This window comes from Nelusetta ayraudi, unplaced genomic scaffold (assembly GCF_046127955.1).
Source record: "Nelusetta ayraudi isolate G7.1 ecotype Tasmania unplaced genomic scaffold, CSIRO-AGI_Nayr_v1 ptg000050l, whole genome shotgun sequence".
Taxonomy (NCBI): Eukaryota; Metazoa; Chordata; class Actinopteri; order Tetraodontiformes; family Monacanthidae; genus Nelusetta; species Nelusetta ayraudi.
In genome coordinates this window covers 452333-471240 of record NW_027466100.1, presented here as the reverse complement: position 1 = coordinate 471240, position 18908 = coordinate 452333, and the positions used below count along the sequence as shown (strand labels likewise).

General features: G+C 39.0%; 3 protein-coding genes across 4 annotated transcripts; all 3 read right to left on the bottom strand.

Annotated features, from left to right (window-relative positions):
• Nucleotides 1-212: 212 nt before the first annotated feature.
• On the bottom strand, nucleotides 213-4842 carry LOC142895846 (ADP-ribosylation factor-like protein 8B-A). Its single transcript, XM_076037158.1, has 7 exons — nucleotides 4707-4842; nucleotides 2202-2282; nucleotides 2050-2123; nucleotides 1839-1932; nucleotides 1670-1737; nucleotides 1301-1371; nucleotides 213-1111 (listed from the first exon to the last, which is right to left on the bottom strand). The coding sequence occupies exons 1-7, from the start codon at nucleotides 4827-4829 to the stop codon at nucleotides 1062-1064; spliced, it is 561 nt and encodes a 186-aa protein (XP_075893273.1). The 5' UTR covers nucleotides 4830-4842; the 3' UTR covers nucleotides 213-1061.
• Nucleotides 4843-5931: 1089 nt separating this feature from the next.
• On the bottom strand, nucleotides 5932-9395 carry tnfrsf18 (tumor necrosis factor receptor superfamily, member 18). Of its 2 annotated transcripts, XM_076037154.1 has the most exons (7): nucleotides 9258-9395; nucleotides 8781-8906; nucleotides 8541-8672; nucleotides 7624-7729; nucleotides 7469-7539; nucleotides 7207-7347; nucleotides 5932-6762 (listed from the first exon to the last, which is right to left on the bottom strand). In XM_076037154.1, exons 1-7 carry the CDS (start codon nucleotides 9373-9375, stop codon nucleotides 6611-6613), a joined length of 846 nt encoding a protein of 281 aa, XP_075893269.1. In that variant the 5' UTR covers nucleotides 9376-9395; the 3' UTR covers nucleotides 5932-6610. The 2 variants fall into 2 exon arrangements, with proteins under 2 accessions (XP_075893269.1, XP_075893270.1); XM_076037155.1 differs by lacking the exon at nucleotides 7207-7347.
• A 3343-nt stretch (nucleotides 9396-12738) lies between these two features.
• Nucleotides 12739-17609, bottom strand: LOC142895942 (tumor necrosis factor receptor superfamily member 4). Its single transcript, XM_076037315.1, has 7 exons — nucleotides 17428-17609; nucleotides 16976-17080; nucleotides 15469-15606; nucleotides 15315-15381; nucleotides 14964-15226; nucleotides 14763-14867; nucleotides 12739-14154 (listed from the first exon to the last, which is right to left on the bottom strand). The coding sequence occupies exons 1-7, from the start codon at nucleotides 17501-17503 to the stop codon at nucleotides 14072-14074; spliced, it is 837 nt and encodes a 278-aa protein (XP_075893430.1). The 5' UTR covers nucleotides 17504-17609; the 3' UTR covers nucleotides 12739-14071.
• Between the last annotated feature and the right edge of the window lie 1299 nt (nucleotides 17610-18908).

The window sequence follows — 18908 nt, the reverse complement described above, 5'->3', positions numbered from 1 at the left end:
TTTTGGTTGTTGATTTCTTGATTAATTTGAATCATTAATTAGTTTGAATATGGATTTATTTATTTTGTTTGTTTCAATTTGGTTCATTTTGTATTTATTTAGTTTCTGGGTTAATTTTATTTGAACAATTACTCTGTTATTTTGCATATTACTTTATTGTAGTTTAAGGTGTGTGAGTGTGGGGACCACGACAAACAAAACGGACAATCTCGTGCTTAAAAAGCATGCCTTCTTTATTTCTTGAGTATATTGAAGTGGTCTTATCTTGCTTTTGAACTCTACCTGGAGAGGATGACCCTGCACATTGCTTTCTTCAGAGTTGAGAGACACTGCACAAGGCACTTTGATTTCTGCCACTTTCAGCCTCGAGACAGCTAAAAGACATCATTCCACGATGGCTGCTTACAAAACAGAAGCCAATACGCACCACACAATCCTGTACAGCTTTACTTTAAGTACATTCAGACTTTTAAATAGGATCATATTCATACACCACATCTTACATGAGTAAAAATCATATGAGCTTGACAGTTTTTATAAACCTGCTGTAATTGACTTGCATGAAAGCACTTTTTTTTTGAGAAAACAAGTGGCCTGAATAGGAGAAAATCCATTAAGACTTTACAGATAATCAGGCAAGTGAGCTTGACAAAAGTCTGAAAACCACGTTGTCCACATCAGCCATCTCCTTGCATCATGTCAGCGCAAAGAGCATCTTTTCTTTACACAAGACTATAAGTATACCCAAGATTAGCATTTACAACCACTGGGTACAATTAAGTATAATTCCTGAATAGTGACAAGGAGAGCAAAACAAGTTTCTTTCTGCAGTTTAGAGGAAACAATTAACAAGGTCACAAAATGCAAAACGCATCTTTAGATTAGTCGTCAGATTCATAGTTTTGTTTTTTACACATAAATCATTCTCAAGAGGTGTGAAAGAAATGGGAGATATGAACAGTGCAGCGTGTGAACTGAAGACTGTACATCATCACAGAGTGCTGGGGGTGTGGCTTGATGGTAACATGGCAAACACAGCTGGAAACCAACTTGAGCAGATTTCAGCTCCTCCGGGACTTTGAGTGCTGGATGAGCCACTGAAGTGTGATATCTGCAACAACACGAGACACTTTGTCACACCTGCAGGAGAAACTATCACTGATCGTGCTCGTGCTAGTGCTAATGATTAGTATTTGAGTGCACCTCGGATGAATCTATAATTCAGTGAGTCTTTCTTTATGACAAATGAGTTTTTGGAAGTGAACAGTAAGAAGACATGGTTAGAAATGGAACACATTACCAATATTGTCTTTCTCTTTGCAGGAAATCGAGTAGCAGCAAATCTCCCTGTCCTGAATGGCTGCGAGATTCCTTTATGGGAAAGAGAAGGAAAACTGATGTGAAGTGAGCCTGACACGCTTGACACGCTTTTCCTTGCCAGGAGAGGGCGCCAGATGCATAGCCAAAAAACTTCTTAAATTGCTTTAGAAATGAGGCAAATAAACCAAATCAACATTTATGTACATGAATGTAGCAGAGTACGCCACGTGTAGATCGTCTCAATGAACAATAATTTTCAGATATCAACAAAAACAACGATGAACAAAAGCCCTTTTTCGCGCAGTGATGAAAGTGTTTCATGAGATTTGCATACCGTACATACACTTACATTTTCTCAATGAGTTGCTTTTCATCTAAAGCAGTGGGAAGATCCCTTTTGTTACCAAGAACCAAAACCTGAAATCGCAACAGAGTTAAGATAAGAAGTTTAAGTGATGGGAAACCCTCACATTGCAGTGACGTCGACAAATGAATACTGGTGTATGTAGAACACTTACCGGAATTCCTTGCAACTGGGGTTTATCTAATAAGTTGTGAAGCTCATTTCTCGATGCTTCCACCTTCTCTCGGTCTGCTGCATCCACCATGTAGCTAAAAAAATCACCAAAAGCAAACAAGAATAAACACTTTGCCTTGAAACGTTACGTTATGTTGACTCTAACGCTAAATGCTTATTCAATTTTGGCCTTCAAACAGTGGAATACTTACACAATTGCATTGACACCCCGACAGTAACGCTCCCACATGCTCCTGAACCTCGGCTGCCCTCCTATATCCCAGATCTACAGACCAATCAAACATCAGTGGAGTCGTCAGAGACGTCATTTCCTCTGTGCAAAAAGGTTTCTATCTTTAATTACCTTTATCGTGACGTTTCCTTTCGCGACCTTCCTCATATTGAACCCGACTGTGGGGATCATGTCTTCACTGAAATGCCCCGACTGAAAGAAGAAAAAAAAAAAAAACATAACTTTTCTCGAACCGGAAGCCTTTAGAACAATTACAACAAATGCTGTGATGTAAAACCACCTCAACGATGCATTAAAAAGAATGCATGTGATCCACTGATTTATATAACTGCATGATTTACAAAAAAAAGAAAAAAGCAGATATGATTGTAACAGTTTCAGAATATGTCAGGCTCTGCCATTTGTTTTAGAAATATTGGTTTCTTATTGGATGTTTATTCTACCACTGAGATCACCATTAGATTCCCTTGCATATAAATGTATTGGATTTTTTTTTCTCAATGTTATGCTGTTTAAATGCTGATAACATTTCCATCTGCAACCCTTTTGAGCGTTCAACATCTTCCGCATGCGCATATCCCAGCACATGATTAGCCAGTCACCTGATCAAGCAAACTGGAAACGAGTGCAGTGGTCTCATGACTACTGCGAAAAGAGGAAGCACCGCACTAAACTAAACACAAGCCTTCACTTGTGCTCATGGTGGCTGGCAGGGTGCACCTTTTCCTTGTTAGTGTGAAGAAAGGACAGGACCTTGTGTTTCAACCACAAACAACTTCCTTCTCAGAAAACCGCCACATGAAGGCAAATTTAAAAAAAGAAAAAACTAAAACAAACTGTTTGACGGCGTAGAGACAACTTTCCTTATAGGTTGAATAGGAAAGACTTTTAACTTGACGCCGGTATTTTCTCCTGAGAGAAATACAGATACATTCACTGAACACTTGTGCTGCAATCTGTAAACATCTGCACATCATACAAAACTGAACAATAGATCGTTATAAAGATATAGTACTACGAAATAAATACTTTTCAAGGGTCCAAATGATGGTTTACATGAAGATAATAACATGGACGAACAAATCATATCACTCTACCTTAGAATATTATATTAGGATGAAAGTATTAAGACTGGCGGCTTCATTTAACGGATTTACAATGTTTTCAAAAAGCCCCTCAGACACTTCTGGCAGTGGATTCATATATTCCTCTGAGGAAATAAACTGAAGAGTGGCAGTTTGAGAGATTAAATATAATTAATAAAATGTATTGATGTCTTTAATTTATTATCTATAATTATATAATATATAATTGATATCTAAAGTAGGTATTTTGACATGTCATTGTTGAAATTGAAATTAATTTGAAAAAAAAAACTTAATGAACTTAATGTTACCAAAATACGTTTGAAGTGGTGGTGGCAACTAATGTCTCATCATTTCACAAGCAGTCAACCACCATTTAAAATGATGTGTAACAGAACACCATATTTTCAGTTGTGTCATAAATAGGTTATTTAAGAAAAAAAATTTTTTTTTTTCAAACAAGGATAATGTTGCCAATTACTCGACTTTTATTATTATTTATTATTATTAAAAAAAAAAAAAAAAAGTAAGACACTTGACAAATGATGCTGCTGTTGCACATACTCAACAAATCCACTTTAAGAGTGTCCACCCATATCATTTGGATGCAAAACGTAACATGGTGCCTCTTATTCTCTCCAGGATGCTTCACCCTTGCTGGCATTAGCAAGTCAGCATCTCCGAAGCCACAACAGAGTGCATCATTTTACAAAGTTAGCTTTTGTTTCATCATGACTCAGAAGAAAACCCAGTTTCGAGAAACCTCGCAAAGGTTGCATCAGATGAAACAGGCAGCCAGGGGGCAACACTCTGGTCAAGCGTCAACCCCTGCAGAGGATAGAGAGGCTGTGCTCCTTTATCCAACGTATTATTGGCATTTGATAACGCAAGAAAGACAAAATGTTAATTAAATATCTGTATCAAATTTCTGTATCTTCCCAGAATAACACCTGCCCGTGCACCCAAAACAAAAATGCACGAACACATAATATGCATTTGAAAGCTAAATATTAAATATGCACGGGGCGTGCATCAAGTGAGCGAACCCAAGCTCCACAGCACGCGCTGTCTGGTGATTTGCAATGGTTTTTTTGTTGTTTTTTTTTCGAGCAGGTGGGTGCAGGTCTGTGTCACCCTCTTCCCGTCAGGGACGAGGTCGTAATGTGCTCTTGTTTACGTGGGGGTGGTTGTCAAAGTGTGTTTTGATAGGATGTCCCTTGAAAAGGAAGCGTGTTGACCTTTGGGAAACGTGTCATTTTACACCAAAGCGTGATAATAACAAAAAAAAAACACACCACGGCGAGTATTTGCTGGGCTAACTTTAGCATACTACACATCACGTTCGGTTACGCAAAGTAGCTCAGCTGACTTGTTGACCCAAAGAACAGCTACTCATACCCGGGGTTGTGTCTGTGGAGACTTTATCCAAAACAAAGGAAAACAGAACACGTTGGAGCAAAACCCTTGGTTGATACTCCCAAATCCTAGCTTGGTAACGCTAGCAGTGCTAAGTAAGCAGCTGAAGACTTACAGCGATGACGTTAACGAATGTTGTTTTCCCCGAGTACTGGAGGCCGACCAGCGTCAGCTCCATCTCCTCCTTCCAAAACAGAGACCTGAACCAGTCCAAAAGCCGGTTTATTAGAGCTAGCATCTTGATGTCGCTCTTCTAAACTCCCCTAAGCTTGCGTCTGTTTCTCCCTTCCTGTCAGATGTGGCCTTTTCCAGTGGGGAAGGGAAGTGGGACGCTGGCAACTGTCATATGACCAAGCTGCAAGAGTGTGCTCAGCAGCGCCCCTGTAGGCGGACGGAATAATTCTGCCCAGGTTTATTGGGACTATCGCAAAACATAACCAAATTTTCGAGAAATGTCTTGAAAATGTTTCTAGAAAAATGGAAAATCAATACTGTTGAATGTAAGCTCTGTTGATGTTAACGTTTTCAAACTCTAGAAACCATTACATTAGCTAGTAATATGTGCAACAACAACAACAAAAAAAGAAAGAATAATGAGCTTTAAAAATAGGATAGGCTCCAGCAAAACCAACGATATTGAGTGCAATATTCGGTGATAAAAAAATAAAAAAAAAATGTTGATGTAATTGTGAGTATATATAGTAATTTTAAAGTTATCTTTTCAATTATCGCAATTGCTGCTCAAGCCTTAAAATGAACACATGGTTGTTTTTCACGCGAACCCACGCCAGGTTCTAAAACATGTCTAAACGTACTGAACTGTCTGTCTTGGGGCCCAGGGGAGGAAAAAAAGAAGAGGAAGAAAAACGGGACAAAGACAGAGGTAACGTTGCCATAAAGATAATGACATGACAGTATTTGACAGTTCGTTGCACAACGACGTATCGTCGTTAATCATTAGCATAAAATGGTTTGCTAGTTATCAATAAATATCTACCGTTAACAGTTTTAATGTTTTAACGTCGAACGAACGAAGCTGTTATGGAAAAAACAAGGAAACTACTCCCACCTTACTTTCCATAGGGAAATGTCTAAATATTCGAACCATTCAGCAGGTGTTATACATTAAAATGTGTTGACATTTTAGTTATCTGGTTAGCGCATGTTTTCTTAGCTTGTAAGAGTCGATCAAAATGCTCCTCCTATTCTACCCTTTTATTATAGTTGTAAGCATAGCTGTATGACGTGTTACAGTTCATATTGTCTACAGTGTGTTTACAGCGTTAAACTTTACATCAGTGTCAAAGGGCACACTAATTCAGTGCATTCTGCTAATCACCATTTCGTTGTGACAATAACATTTAGTCTTATATAATTTGCATTTTAAGAAAGAGTATACAAAGTATATATTTACAGTATTGTGAACATCATGCATATGCCTATTAGATTTTTTTTTGTGTGTATATTATTTCATTTCATTTTATTCTTGAAATCATATTATGTATCTCATTCATTCATTCATTCATTCATTCATTCATCTTCTATACCCGCTTATTCCTATTCAGGGTCACGGGGGTCTGCTGGAGCCTATCCCAGCTGTCTTACAACATACAAACTCCACACAGAAAGGACCCAGTCCCGGGCATATTATGCATCTCATCATATGTATTATTAGACTAATGTTTCATACTCTTCTTCTCTCTTCAGATGCGTTCTTGAGGTTTCTCAGTCCCAGCCGCGCAAATCTTGGCCAATTTACTGCATCAAGTGCTCTTCCTGTCGCCTCCACCTCAACAGCTCAACATGTTCATGTTCGTTTTATATTTTTTGTATTTCTTTCTAATTCGTTCAAAACATTTTGATTGGGCTATTGCTTTCTGTTAATAAAACAATGTTCAAGATAAAGTTATTCAGTTTCATTTGAGTAGGTACACCAGCAGTGTAATTTACTGCAATGCATGGGGGGCACCGCCTAGGGCGCCACATTGGTTAGGGCTGGGCCTGAGTAAAGCAGTTGTATCATCCCAGATGTGTTATCCAGACATGGTCTCCAGCTCGAGATGCTGTGTCTTCGCCATTTATGGATTCGTCCATGATGATGAGCTTCATCCCACACTCCTCCTGCGACAGCTGAGCGTCACTGGCCTTTGTAAACACTGTGGGGTTGTTGTCTAAGGCAGAGGTAACGGATGAAAACAGGCATTTTAGAAATCACGTCAAATCCATCCTTACATTTTCTGTCACTGCTTTCCTAATACTGCACTCAGGCAACACTGCTGACCACTGTGCATAGCTGTCAACTATCAACAACATATGTCAATGGTTTAATATCTTTAAAAAAAAAAACTTTGTTTTTTAACGTGCAGACTATATTATAAAACTCTCTTGATTATGTCGAATTGCAGATTAACATTATTTTCAGCCAATCTGTTATCAATAATTCACTTGCTTCACAATAAAATCAGTTATATTTACTCAGCGACTCAGAATTTCATTAAAAAAATAAAGCTATGAAGCAAAAGGTTGTGAAGCAGTGAAGTAATATTATCATCATGCTCAAAGCTATTAAAACATGTAAAACATGTAATCTGTGCAGACAGATCTTTTCCATTTACCGTGAAAAGTATGTGTCTTGGACAAGTTGCTTGCTGTGTTTTTCATGAGGTATTTTATAAAGCTGTGTGTCATAAACACAAGGAGGGTGAAAGATAGCAACACAAAGCCAACGCCAAGGATCCCATGAACCAAACTGATGCCTGGTAAGACAAGGGATGCAAGCAAAACAAAACATTCATTACAAACTTTCATCCATCTCCTGCATTAAAAAAAAAAAAAAAGAGACCATGCTTTCTCAAAGTACGCTGTATGTGCACCTACCAGGTGAAGTGCAAATTGAGTTATGGGTTTTATTTCCTGGAAACTCATCATTCAAGCCAAGCGCACTGCACCTGTTGACCAGAGAATGCAGCTAGAGCGATATGGCCGTTCATTTGCATTATACTTTTAATGCCGGAGACGTATTGACTTCTTACTGTGTTCGTGGCTTGCAGACGTATTGTTTCTCATCAAAATATTCATGTGTCGCGCACATGGGCTCGCATTTGTAATTGCGTGTTGACCTCTCCTCGTCCAATGGCTCTGCAGGGATTGACAGATACACGTAGAAAATTCTGCATTACAACAACAACAACAACAGTTACATGGGAGTCAATTTTCAGCAAAACTGGTTAACACTACCCTGCGGTGTATGAAATAATCCCCTACAAATAACATCCGACTTTGGGTTTGCGCAACTGTTGCCACAGTGCGCAAACTCCACACACTGGAGCCACTGAAAATGTTGTGCAACCTCTTTTTTTTGCAGGTCACTGCAAACACGAAGATGAGAACATTTGTGGCAGAATCAGCAACATGTACTTGTTTTTCGAAATCTGCTTGCTTACTATTAATTTTTTAATAATTTTAGCTAACTGTGTTTTGTATTTGCTGCTGCCTATCCTGGCCAGGTCTCCCTTGAAGACTGAATCATCTCAGTGGTATCTACCTGGTTAAAAGAAATCTTAAATAAATAAATAAACAAACTGACACTACATACTTTAGAGTCTAAAGTATGTACAACAAGAAAGTGCCACAAGTAGCTATGTCTACATTTATGTTACATTACGACAGACCACAGAAGTGTCTGGAAGATGATTTTGAAACAGATCAAATCTCAGAACGCTAAACCTGTCCGATAGCGATGTGAGCCGTTCTCCTTCCAAAGGTTTACGGTTGCTCTAATACATTTATGAGAACTTATCTTCTATGAGTGAATAAAGACAGAAAATATTGAATTTAAATACTGAAACAACATTATTTTTATTTTGGACAACATGCTGCAAAATGTATGTCTGTATGTCTTTCATAAACAAAAGCATGTTACCTCTACTTCTGAGAGATACTCTCCTACCTGTCCACTCCATTTGCTCCCACGCAGGGCATTTGCTCTCCTCGCACTCTGAGCAGTCTTTATTGGAACACAGGAAACCCTTCCTGCACGAACACTTTGCGTTTGTGGTCGATGTACAATTCTCAGCATATACTGTTGGAACCACAGCCTTGCATGTCATCGCTTATTTTCACCCCAACCACGTCATTCAGCCTCTGCTTTCTTGTAATGCATCAACTTATCAGTATTTTTCCATCTTACCTTGTTGGCAAGACCGACATTTCGTACATCTGTCAAACATGTTGTGCAGTTCTGCAAAGTGTCCATCCATACACCATTCGCACTTAGTTTTTTCAGACTCTGTGCACATCTTTCCCAAATATTGCCCTTTAAAACACAAGAAGAACAATGAATACTAAATTGTTGTATTGCGCAATGCATATAATATACATACATACATACATACGTAATAGATGTTGTAATAGCAACATTTTTTTCATTTGAAAAATAGCTTGAAAATAACATTACAGATACATACAGATGTTTATCAGCTTTGCAATACCTGGATGAGCCTTGGGTAAGAAATACTTTAGGTACACCAGTACATGAAAACTGTAGGCATAAACCGATTTACTTTCATTTTTTACTTCAATAAATACAGGAAGATAATAAAACAGTTGAATTGATACAGTAAGACACGTTTTATCTTTAAATCTTACGGAACAATTGGGGTCTTACCTGGGAGACACTTGTCACAGCAACCATGATTTCTTTCCTCCTGTGTTGGACCACACCGGGAGTCAGCCCAAGCATTTAATACACATGACAGCAACAGACACAAACTGAGAGGATTCATTCTTACCAGTGCTTTGACAGTGCCTTTGAGGTTTTATCCTCTTTCCGTTTGCTGACGTCAGGTGGCCACGTGAGCGCTGCGCTCCAGGAAGTGAGAGACCACTGATGCAGTTAACAGTGTAGTGTAAACTTAGTGTTTTGCAATAGGGAGCTGTGGATATTTTCATTTCACTCTTTAATTTTTTTTTTATTTACTTATTCCCTTCGTGAGGGTGGACAACATAATTTGCACATACACACTCTACACCTTCAAATCAACACCGACCATCAACATCAACCCCCAGCCAACAACAATAATAATGGGGATAATAACCATGGTAATAGGTAAAACGTGTGAAACATAGAGAGACAGAGCGAGACAAACTGTGACGACACTAAACAGCTGCCGACAAGCGAGAAAATAAGATCGACAAGATAGTGAGTTTGAAGGAAATGAGGCACCCATCCAGCGAGCAGAAACAACAGGTGGCAGTACATAAAGACAAAATATTGTTGCTGCCACATCATAATGAAAGCACAAAAAGCAAAAGGCAAAAAAATATATTTTCCATGGCATATTAGATAATATCATCACTCTCCCCATCCCCCTTTTCTCATAAGATTGTACATTTCTTATGTAATAAATAAGAACTTTTACTGAACTTTTCTTTCATCTTTAACCTTCATTTGCACTTTTTTTTTTTTAAATGAACATCTAATTCTGGCTGTGTCAATGCCATACCTATATTGCGCTGCTTTTCATCGCGTTAAACCTACTTTCTAACTTTATTAAATGGTTTTAAGTTCTGGCCAGTATCAGAGGAAACGAAAAGGACTGTGCATCTTTGAGAATGATTGTTGACTCATGTGCATTGTGCACATGAGACAACAATGTAAGAATAGAAAAATACAAATGGAAACATAAGCTCATAAAGAGACACTGGTTTAAAAGGCTGCACAAGGATTTTGATGTCTGCATTTTAAAAGGTGAACTAAAAAAAACAAAACTATTCATTTCAGCTACACACAGCTACAGTGTTATATGGGATGTTTTCGATATTTTGTCTTCGACCTTTAGAAATGTTATGCAAGGATGGAGCCGCATTGAAGAAGGTTGATGAAATGTCAACACACTTAAAATCGCTGGTCTTTGTAAATGTTTGAAAGGCGGCAACTGTAAGTCATGGCACTTATTACTTACTGTTTTGTTTGTTTGTTTTTAATTTGTGATGCTCAAGACTGGGTAGAGCCCAGTACTGCTTCACTTTGCACGATACTTCAGTTTTGCCAGCCCTGCATAATATTATGACAAATACTTGATGGCCAATTTCATTTTGTCTTCTTAATGACAAATAAACATTTTCTCGGTCTTCAGTTCATCTGCTTATGACCAGTTGAGGTGAGAATGAAACACAAAAAATGTAGAGTGAGAGAGAGACAGACAGACAGAGTGAGTGAGTGAGTGAGTGAGAGAGAGAGAGAGAGAGAAATAGAAGTAGCCAGAGTGAGTTGCAGAGTTGACAACAAAGCTCTCACAATATAGACGAAGGCAAAGATGAAGCGACGGCACCGAGACTCCCAGGACTGCACTCTCCGGCTCTCAGGCGTCGTGGTCACCACCTGCCAGGGACACACAGAGACTGCGGCAGTCTCGTGCATATTGAGATGCTTTTAGGAATGCCCGTCCGCACTTTGAGGACTCTGGAAGTCAAATTCAGGTTCACAGGGAGATTCAGTGCAGTGTCGTCAAGTAGCGTCAAAAAATGGTAGGATCACTCAGTAATGTGATGCGGTCTGTCTCTGTCCGCTCACACCACACCTGCTCTCACTCGGCTAATCAACACAGCTGCAGTCCATCCACTGTAATCAACCCCAGTATATATTCACACATTACTTTGCACATTGCAACACTCACAATCTTTACCTGTTTATTTACCATTTTTATAGTCCTTGATGTGACCTCTCATACCAATACACCCAGAGTTGGCGAGTAATCTGTTACTAAGTAATCCACTACTGTAATTAAACTACTTTTTTAGTTACAGTAATGTAATGTAATTACTCTGGCAAAACTGGTAATTATATCATAATTACTGTACTTTATCAAGTAATGATTCCATTACTTTTCTGAAATATTTTGCAAGCTGAAAATGTCTTATTATCCACAAAATGTCTGAAATTTAAAAAAAAAAAAACAACAACCAAAAACAACAACGTCGCAGATTGATGATGCAGCCGTGCATGCAATGTCATTGATATGCGACGACGCACCAAAGCAAGCATGGCGGCGGCAAAAGAAAAAACAGCGTTTCATAGCCAGAAAATACAAACATTATTTTGAGTTCATCTCGTCAAAATCAAAGAATATTGCGGAACGTTTTTACAAGACGTTCTCAACTGTTACTTTATCTCTTTTAAAACTAAAACAATTAGTCATAGATTGCTTATGAAACAAAGTAGTTAAAGAAGTGATGAGATTACTTTTAAGGGCGTAATCAGTAGTTGGATTACTTTTGTGGAGTAATCCCAACAACACTTGATATGCCTATTCTTTAATCTTCTACAATTACGCTCCCCACCTGATAAGTGAAAACGTTGTCGTGTTTCAGTGCGCACGTGTGTGGGGGAAATGCTACATTAAGAGCCAATAGCAGCGAATGTACAGTCACTGAGTGGGTTATGAAAATCTGTGACTAACCCCCACAGACACCTCGGACATACACACGCGTCATACAATGTGGCTGCACCACGTGGCGTTTACTGCTCTCTCCCACCCGTCACTATGGTCACACACAACCACAGGCTCGCTTCTATGAAACCTCCGTGACATAAATTCAAGTCTACTCACTGATATGTCACGGAATTCAAAAGTTGTGACAGCCACAGAAATGCCATAGAGTGACAAGAGGAGGAGTTGTGGTGATCAGTTTTGTGTGACAAAGGTTAAATTGACTCTGGAAGCTGCAGACTGTACTTGAAAAGGGCCAAATTGCCTGAAGTATTTTCTCACTTCAGGGCAGAAACCACAGTGGCAGCCCAGCTCAAAGTTCTTGCGAGTTGCCACTTACAAAAAGGGAAACTCCACATATGTAATACTTATAGGTGTGCTCCAAAGGTCTTGAGGTGCTGACTGAATTTCTGACAAAAGTACATCCCTGAACGCAGCCGAGCCAGTAAGCAAGAAAAATCCTAAACTAATATTCATCACCACTTTAGCATTCGTCGTTTAAAAAGAGCAGCACTGGTTTGGGTCGTGTGTTGGGTAACTCCTAGTCATAGGAGCTACCTTGCCACTTCCTGGAACAATGCACAGCAACTGGTAATGTTGTGTTTTGTTGTTAAAAAAAAAAAAAAAGAAGAAGAAGAAATTTTGTTCATAAAACAGTGTCTTTAGAAAGCCTTTATTCACATACTCTCAGGGGTTTACAGATCACATACACAACAAAGGAAAATCAATGCCTTACTTGCAGGATTTAGACTTTTTTTAATCCTTTGAAGACAGTTGAGTAGAAAAACATTTTTATTCAAGTAATGTGCATGGAACTTGCACTTAATTTCTACATTATAAGTAGTACTTTATTGTCACAGACAACCCTTAAATGTCTTTGAATGAACAGTTCAAGCCTATTTATCAGTTTTTCACATTCTTTGTTTTATAACAAGTAAGAGTAAACATAACATCGTCAATCTCATAATTTCTCGATTCACCTTCAAAAGAAAAACTTTTTTAACACCTTCAATATAGAAATATATATGTACTTATACTAACTACAGAGAAAGAAAATATATTTTTTTCATTAGCAAAGTGTTCAAAATAACAATATGTTACAATATATTACAATCAATGATAATAGGTTATCATTGTTTACTGTGAAATAATACACTTGCACTTTTGATTTTCTTTCCCAATATTTTAACCACTGACAATTAAAAAAAATACTAACTATATAAGAAATATAAAATATACAAATACAAGACACAGTCTTTAATTCATTTCCCAGACCTATTAAAACAGGGGAAGTTTCAGGAGTTGTTGTTGTTTTTTCCACCAGACACCACAGACTGACTCAACTTTGCGTTTGTGTTTGAAATAAATAAAACGCTTTCAAAACTCCTCTCACTGCAGTGCTGAGGTGGAAGCTTTTCCTGTGAGGTTTTTAATAATAGAATGGTACATGAAAGCAATCAAAGAATAATTTCCAATCGCTGGTGTGAAAAACTGACAGGAAGTCACTTTAGTTTTGTTTCTAAAGGGCCTTTCCCCAACCACACTGACGACTGACAACACATCTATATTGTTCTCAGTTTAAGAGACGTACTCATGATGTAATAAAACATTTTTTTTAACAAGTATTGTTTTCTGTGTATAGTTCTCAGAAACCTTTGTGGTTTAAAAAATATCACACCGAGAAACGGTGTAAGACAGAAGAGCAGCAGATGTGCAGAGTTGCATCATGGCAAGAAATATATTTAGTGGGATGGTACTTCTTCGTGGGCTATGTACTGTTCAACAAAATACTTAACTCAACTTTAAAAGAGTAAAATGATAACAATGAGGTTATCAAGCATTACATGGAAATCTGACATGATTTATCTAACACTCTGAAAGCCAAAGTCAGATATGGACCATACTGCTGGATGAATCCTCATTCTCTCGTATCAGTCATTAAATATCTAACATTAACTCTAAGCTTCACATCATATTTAAAGGTTTCACCTTAGACCACGTCTGGGTTCAGTTTGATGTAGGAGCAACTTCTGTCTCCGATTTCCATAACTGGCTGGCACAGTGACTCGTGTTCTAGGAAACAGAGGATAAATTACAGTTAAGAAAATGCAACACTCTACATGCGGACTTATGGATCACAAATAAGCAACGTTAGTGGTTTTCAATCTTCTTGTAGTTCAATCCTAGTAAAAATCCTATTGTTCTGCTCTCCCGAGAATAGACTGCTGCGCTGGAGTCTGGGATGTATAATGACCTGAAGCTCTATGGTGTCTATCCATGCATGCATCCATTGTCAGACATTCTCATCAGGTAAATGAAACATTTGCCTCATGCGACTGGCCTTGCACTATGGGAGTAGCTGGAGTACCTGGAGAGAACCAAGTCAAAACCTCTGCCCTTCCTGCAGTGAGGTGACAGTACTACAGTACTAGCCACTTGTACTAACTGTAAAGTAAAGAAAATACCATTTCCATGTGTCTGAGCTAGGTTAACCCTTTGGTATAACATTGTATAAAATTAGTCACATATTTTCAAGTATAGACGCTGCACCGTCGCAACCCACCACTCCCATTGTGTAGGATGGGTCAAATGCTGAGAACAAATTTCCCTAAGGGGATCAACAAAGTTGCTTTATATGTTATACTTTGGGTGGTTTCTCTATTGTTGACTTGGAAACATACTTGTTGGCTGTTCGCATTCCTTCTCCACGTGAGGACTTGCAAAGAACTTCAAGGTCAAGGCAATCAGCACGAGCAGTCCAACAGTCGTAAATGTGATGAGAATACCTGGAAAAGAAGAAAAAAAGATAAGTGCCTTAATCCCCCCCCCCTCACCACCCCTCCACACACACCTTGTTGATCTGAAAGCATCATGTGCTTTACCAAAAAAGTTGCTCATGTTGGAAGATTTCATGCTGGTCGTCTGTACGATGACGTTTCCTGAAGGGGTCGCTGTTGTGGTGGTGAGCATCTTGTGAGTTTGGTTGCCCTCGTGTGGAGAGTTGGGTGTCACGGGTAAACTGAGAGAAACATCTTCCTTTGGTGTGGAGTTTGTAGTGACGGGTCTTGTAACAACATCTGGCTCCTCGTTACAGATGACGTCAGATGTGGTGGTTCCTTTCACTTTGATCCCGGCTGATTTGCATCTAGAATATAAACAGGAAGGCCCTTGTAGCTATTACCGCAAGCAAAACTGCGGTAAAAGTCAATGTTGATTTTTAAAATAAAACCTACTCCCTCCACTTTCTGCAGGGCACGTCTCTAGTTGTGCTGAAGTATCCATCTTCACATTTCAAGCATTCTGGTAAAGAAAAATAAAGAATCAGATATTGGAAAAAGAAATATCTCACTCTGGCACTCTGGGTGCCCATGTGATGCTTCTCAGTACCCGTGTCTTTGAGTCCGAATCCAGGATTGCACTGGCAGGTGGAAGAATCACTAGTGTCTCTGGCCACAAATTCTCCACGGCACCTACATATTGTGTTTGTCACCTTCGTGCAAGCTTTACCCACGTCACTCCCAGATCCTAGGACAGACATGGAGAACGGCAGACTGCGTGAAGGAGTTGGCTCTTCAATTTTTTTTTTCTGCCCTGGTTATTGCAAACAGCGTGTCTCATGAAACAAATTGTAACTTGAAATTTTACTCCATTCGCTCAACACTTAATTCATACCTGGCCCGCATATCCATAACAGCTCCTCTGATTGGTCGAAGAACGAACATGAACGAAAGTGTCATTTCACTCACCATCGCGTTCTACGTGAAAGAGCTCCTCTGACTGGCACCCATGACTGGCCCATGTGGCAAATGCCTTCATTAATCATGTCTCTATTAAATTAGTCTCTCTAATCAATAATAATTGTCTGGCGCTCAGCTCAAGTTGCAAAAGGGGGGGGGGGGGGAGGAAACTAACTACTGTGCCTTTTAGTGTAACTTAGTTGTCTTTAGAGTTATTTCTTGAATTAAATCTAAACTGAAAATGCCTTTTGTGATTTCTGTTTATGTAAAGGATGAATCAATGAATGTTGCTACAAGTTTTAGGATGTCTGATGAGAAAATGTTGCAGTTTTTCCTGTATGTTAGTTTTCATGTCTCATACCATAACTGCAGCTTCAGACATCAAGTTCATGAATGGGATGAAACAGGAAGTGTGCGTGTGTCTTGTGTGTCTGTGTGTGTTAGACTTAACTTAGAACTCCATGGCAAGCGTCTCTGAACTGCCCATGCTTTTGCTACTGTGGCAAGGCGCAGAGGGCCCGGGTGGGCTTTAAACCCCAGACTCCCGGGTAACAGCCATGCGCCAAAGGCATATCCCCTTGGCCAAGTAGCCAGGGCGCATGATCAATTGGAGGCATAGTGACAGGGCCACTGTCATGTTACAATATATTTTGGCAACGTTTTAAAATAATTTCTCCACATACAAATTCACAGAACATTAAATCAAAACTAAAGATACATTTGGTGAAAATTATGATTGATTTGGCTGTTTTTTTTGCCACTGTGTTTCTCTGTCGCTTTGTGTCTTAATTTTAGTCACCTTTTACCCCTCACCTTTAATTTCAATGCCACCATTTAAATGTTTGTCTTGTCCCATTCTTTACATTGATTATCTTCTCTCTAAGTTTTTTTTTTTTCCCTCTCTGTGGGGCTCGTGTCATGTGTTTGTCAGTGGATTCCCCACGTTCCTCAGTTAGGGCCATCTCGTCATCTCACTTGGTTTCACCAAGAGTCATTGGAAATGTCAAGAGTGTGACAAGAATACGACTAATTCGAAAAAAGAAACAACCAAAATGTAAAAATAAACTAAATAAAACTATTTTATTTCGTTATTTAAAAATAATAATAAGTATTTCACTCACTTTTGTCGCCTGTTAAGGATCAAAACTCACACTTACTGTTATTACACCTGGTACACACTCTGCATGACTTTGAACGGTTCTCCTCGGGCTGGAAATTATCTGGTGGACACGTCGCACAACCTCCTGTAGTCACTCGTTGCCCTTCATAGAGACATGTTCGCCGTGTCAGTGTCTTAATAAATGAAGTGTAAGCTCTCCAATGCACCCACATTGAATCCATCCCCCATTCACACCGCCACGCTGGGCCAGAATGACAGAAGCCCGGCCATCAGTCTACAGCAGAACTCACAGTCACTCACAATTCCTACGAGGCCACGTAGATAAAAAAAAAAAAAAAACAGTTTTGCCCACAATTGCAGAGACTGCAGTGGAGAGGGGTTCGAACCGCCAACCTTTCAGTTATCAGATGGCCTCAGGCGACCCTCTGTCGCCCCGAAATGGAAATTGAAAAAGAAAGTAAGAAAGAAATGTCATTGTTTCAAACGTACCTTTTGGGCAGACGCCCGAAGCATGGGCGAGTTCACAAAATATCATGGCGAATATGAGCAGTTTGACAGGAAACATGTTGAGAGAGGCTGCTTTCAGGTGTCTCTCCTGTGCCAGCGAAAGAGGCGACCAGAGTGATAGACCGAGCACTGGCGGGAAACACCTTTATAGAGAGCTCTGACAAATCACGATTCCTTCCTACACTGGATCGCAAACATTTCTATGGAAACATTGTGTGACGGACTGTATGTATGAAAAACGTGGAACACGGATGGGCTAAAGTCATGAGTTCTCTCTATATTGTCAAAGAGTGTGAAGTACATCGGTTTTCCCGAGACCTCCAGTGAACTGCTGCTACATGAGGTGCTGGTTTGGAACAAGAACTCATACATATGTGGCATCAGTTAAGTTAGTGCTGTTGTAATTGTTGTTGTTTACTGGAAGAAAAAAAAAAGAAAGCATGTTGTGGTTTTATTTTCTAATAGTGAACATTATCATTGACGTAAGTTGAGGTGCATCTGTAAACAAGGAGGCCAGACAGTTGCAATGAAGAACGTACATGTCCTCTGAGATTTAGAAAAACAAACTTATTTTATTGGTTTATTTGATATAAATAAATGAGCATCTGCAGTGGGACAACAGCATATGTAAATATGCCAAATTACAGCTTAACTGACCATTAGTGTTTTCTATTGTCTTTGCAGAAAGGCAGGCACAATCTATCAAAAATAATCACATGACTCTACTAAAAAGTAACATCAGTGTTATTTTGCTGCATGATGTTTCACACAGCGACAGAGGATGGCTGTAAATGTAAGCGTTATGACCATCACCAGCAAAAAAAATCCACCACCCAATTTGTGGATAACTATATGCAGAGATAGATTTCTAAAAAACAAAAACAGAGACCTGAAACAGCCATTGTCACGAGGTTAAATAAAAAAAGGAAGACAAGAAAGAGAAGAGTGTTTTTTCCCTGGCTTATTCACTGACACTGGTTTTTTTTGTTGATTTAATAAATTTGTCTGATAACGATAAAAAACAAAACAAGTACTATTTGCCTTTGAGCTTATAAAAGAGGGATTTTACTCATATGCAAGACAATGGTGGGTGTGAAAACTTCCAAACGGTTCTCAATCCTTGACACTCTTGAGGTAGAAAAGGAGAGAAAAACCTCTCCACATGATGGTGTGCTGCAACTGCTGCTGTGTTACTCGTAAATGTTTAAAAAGAAAAAAGTTGTGTATTGAATTCAATACACAGCTACAGTTAAAACAGAACAAACATAATGATTTTTCCACCTGGTTCTGCAATCCACAATGTTTATGGGAAACAAAAAAGATCTATAATTAAACATAAACACATAGTTTTTGGTGTGGTTTTTTTTTCATTCGTTGAAGTTAGTGCTATCTTTTTAAAGGCTCTTATACACCACACAGGAAAATAAGTACGAAAGCCGTGACTCGGAAACACAGGCTTTCTG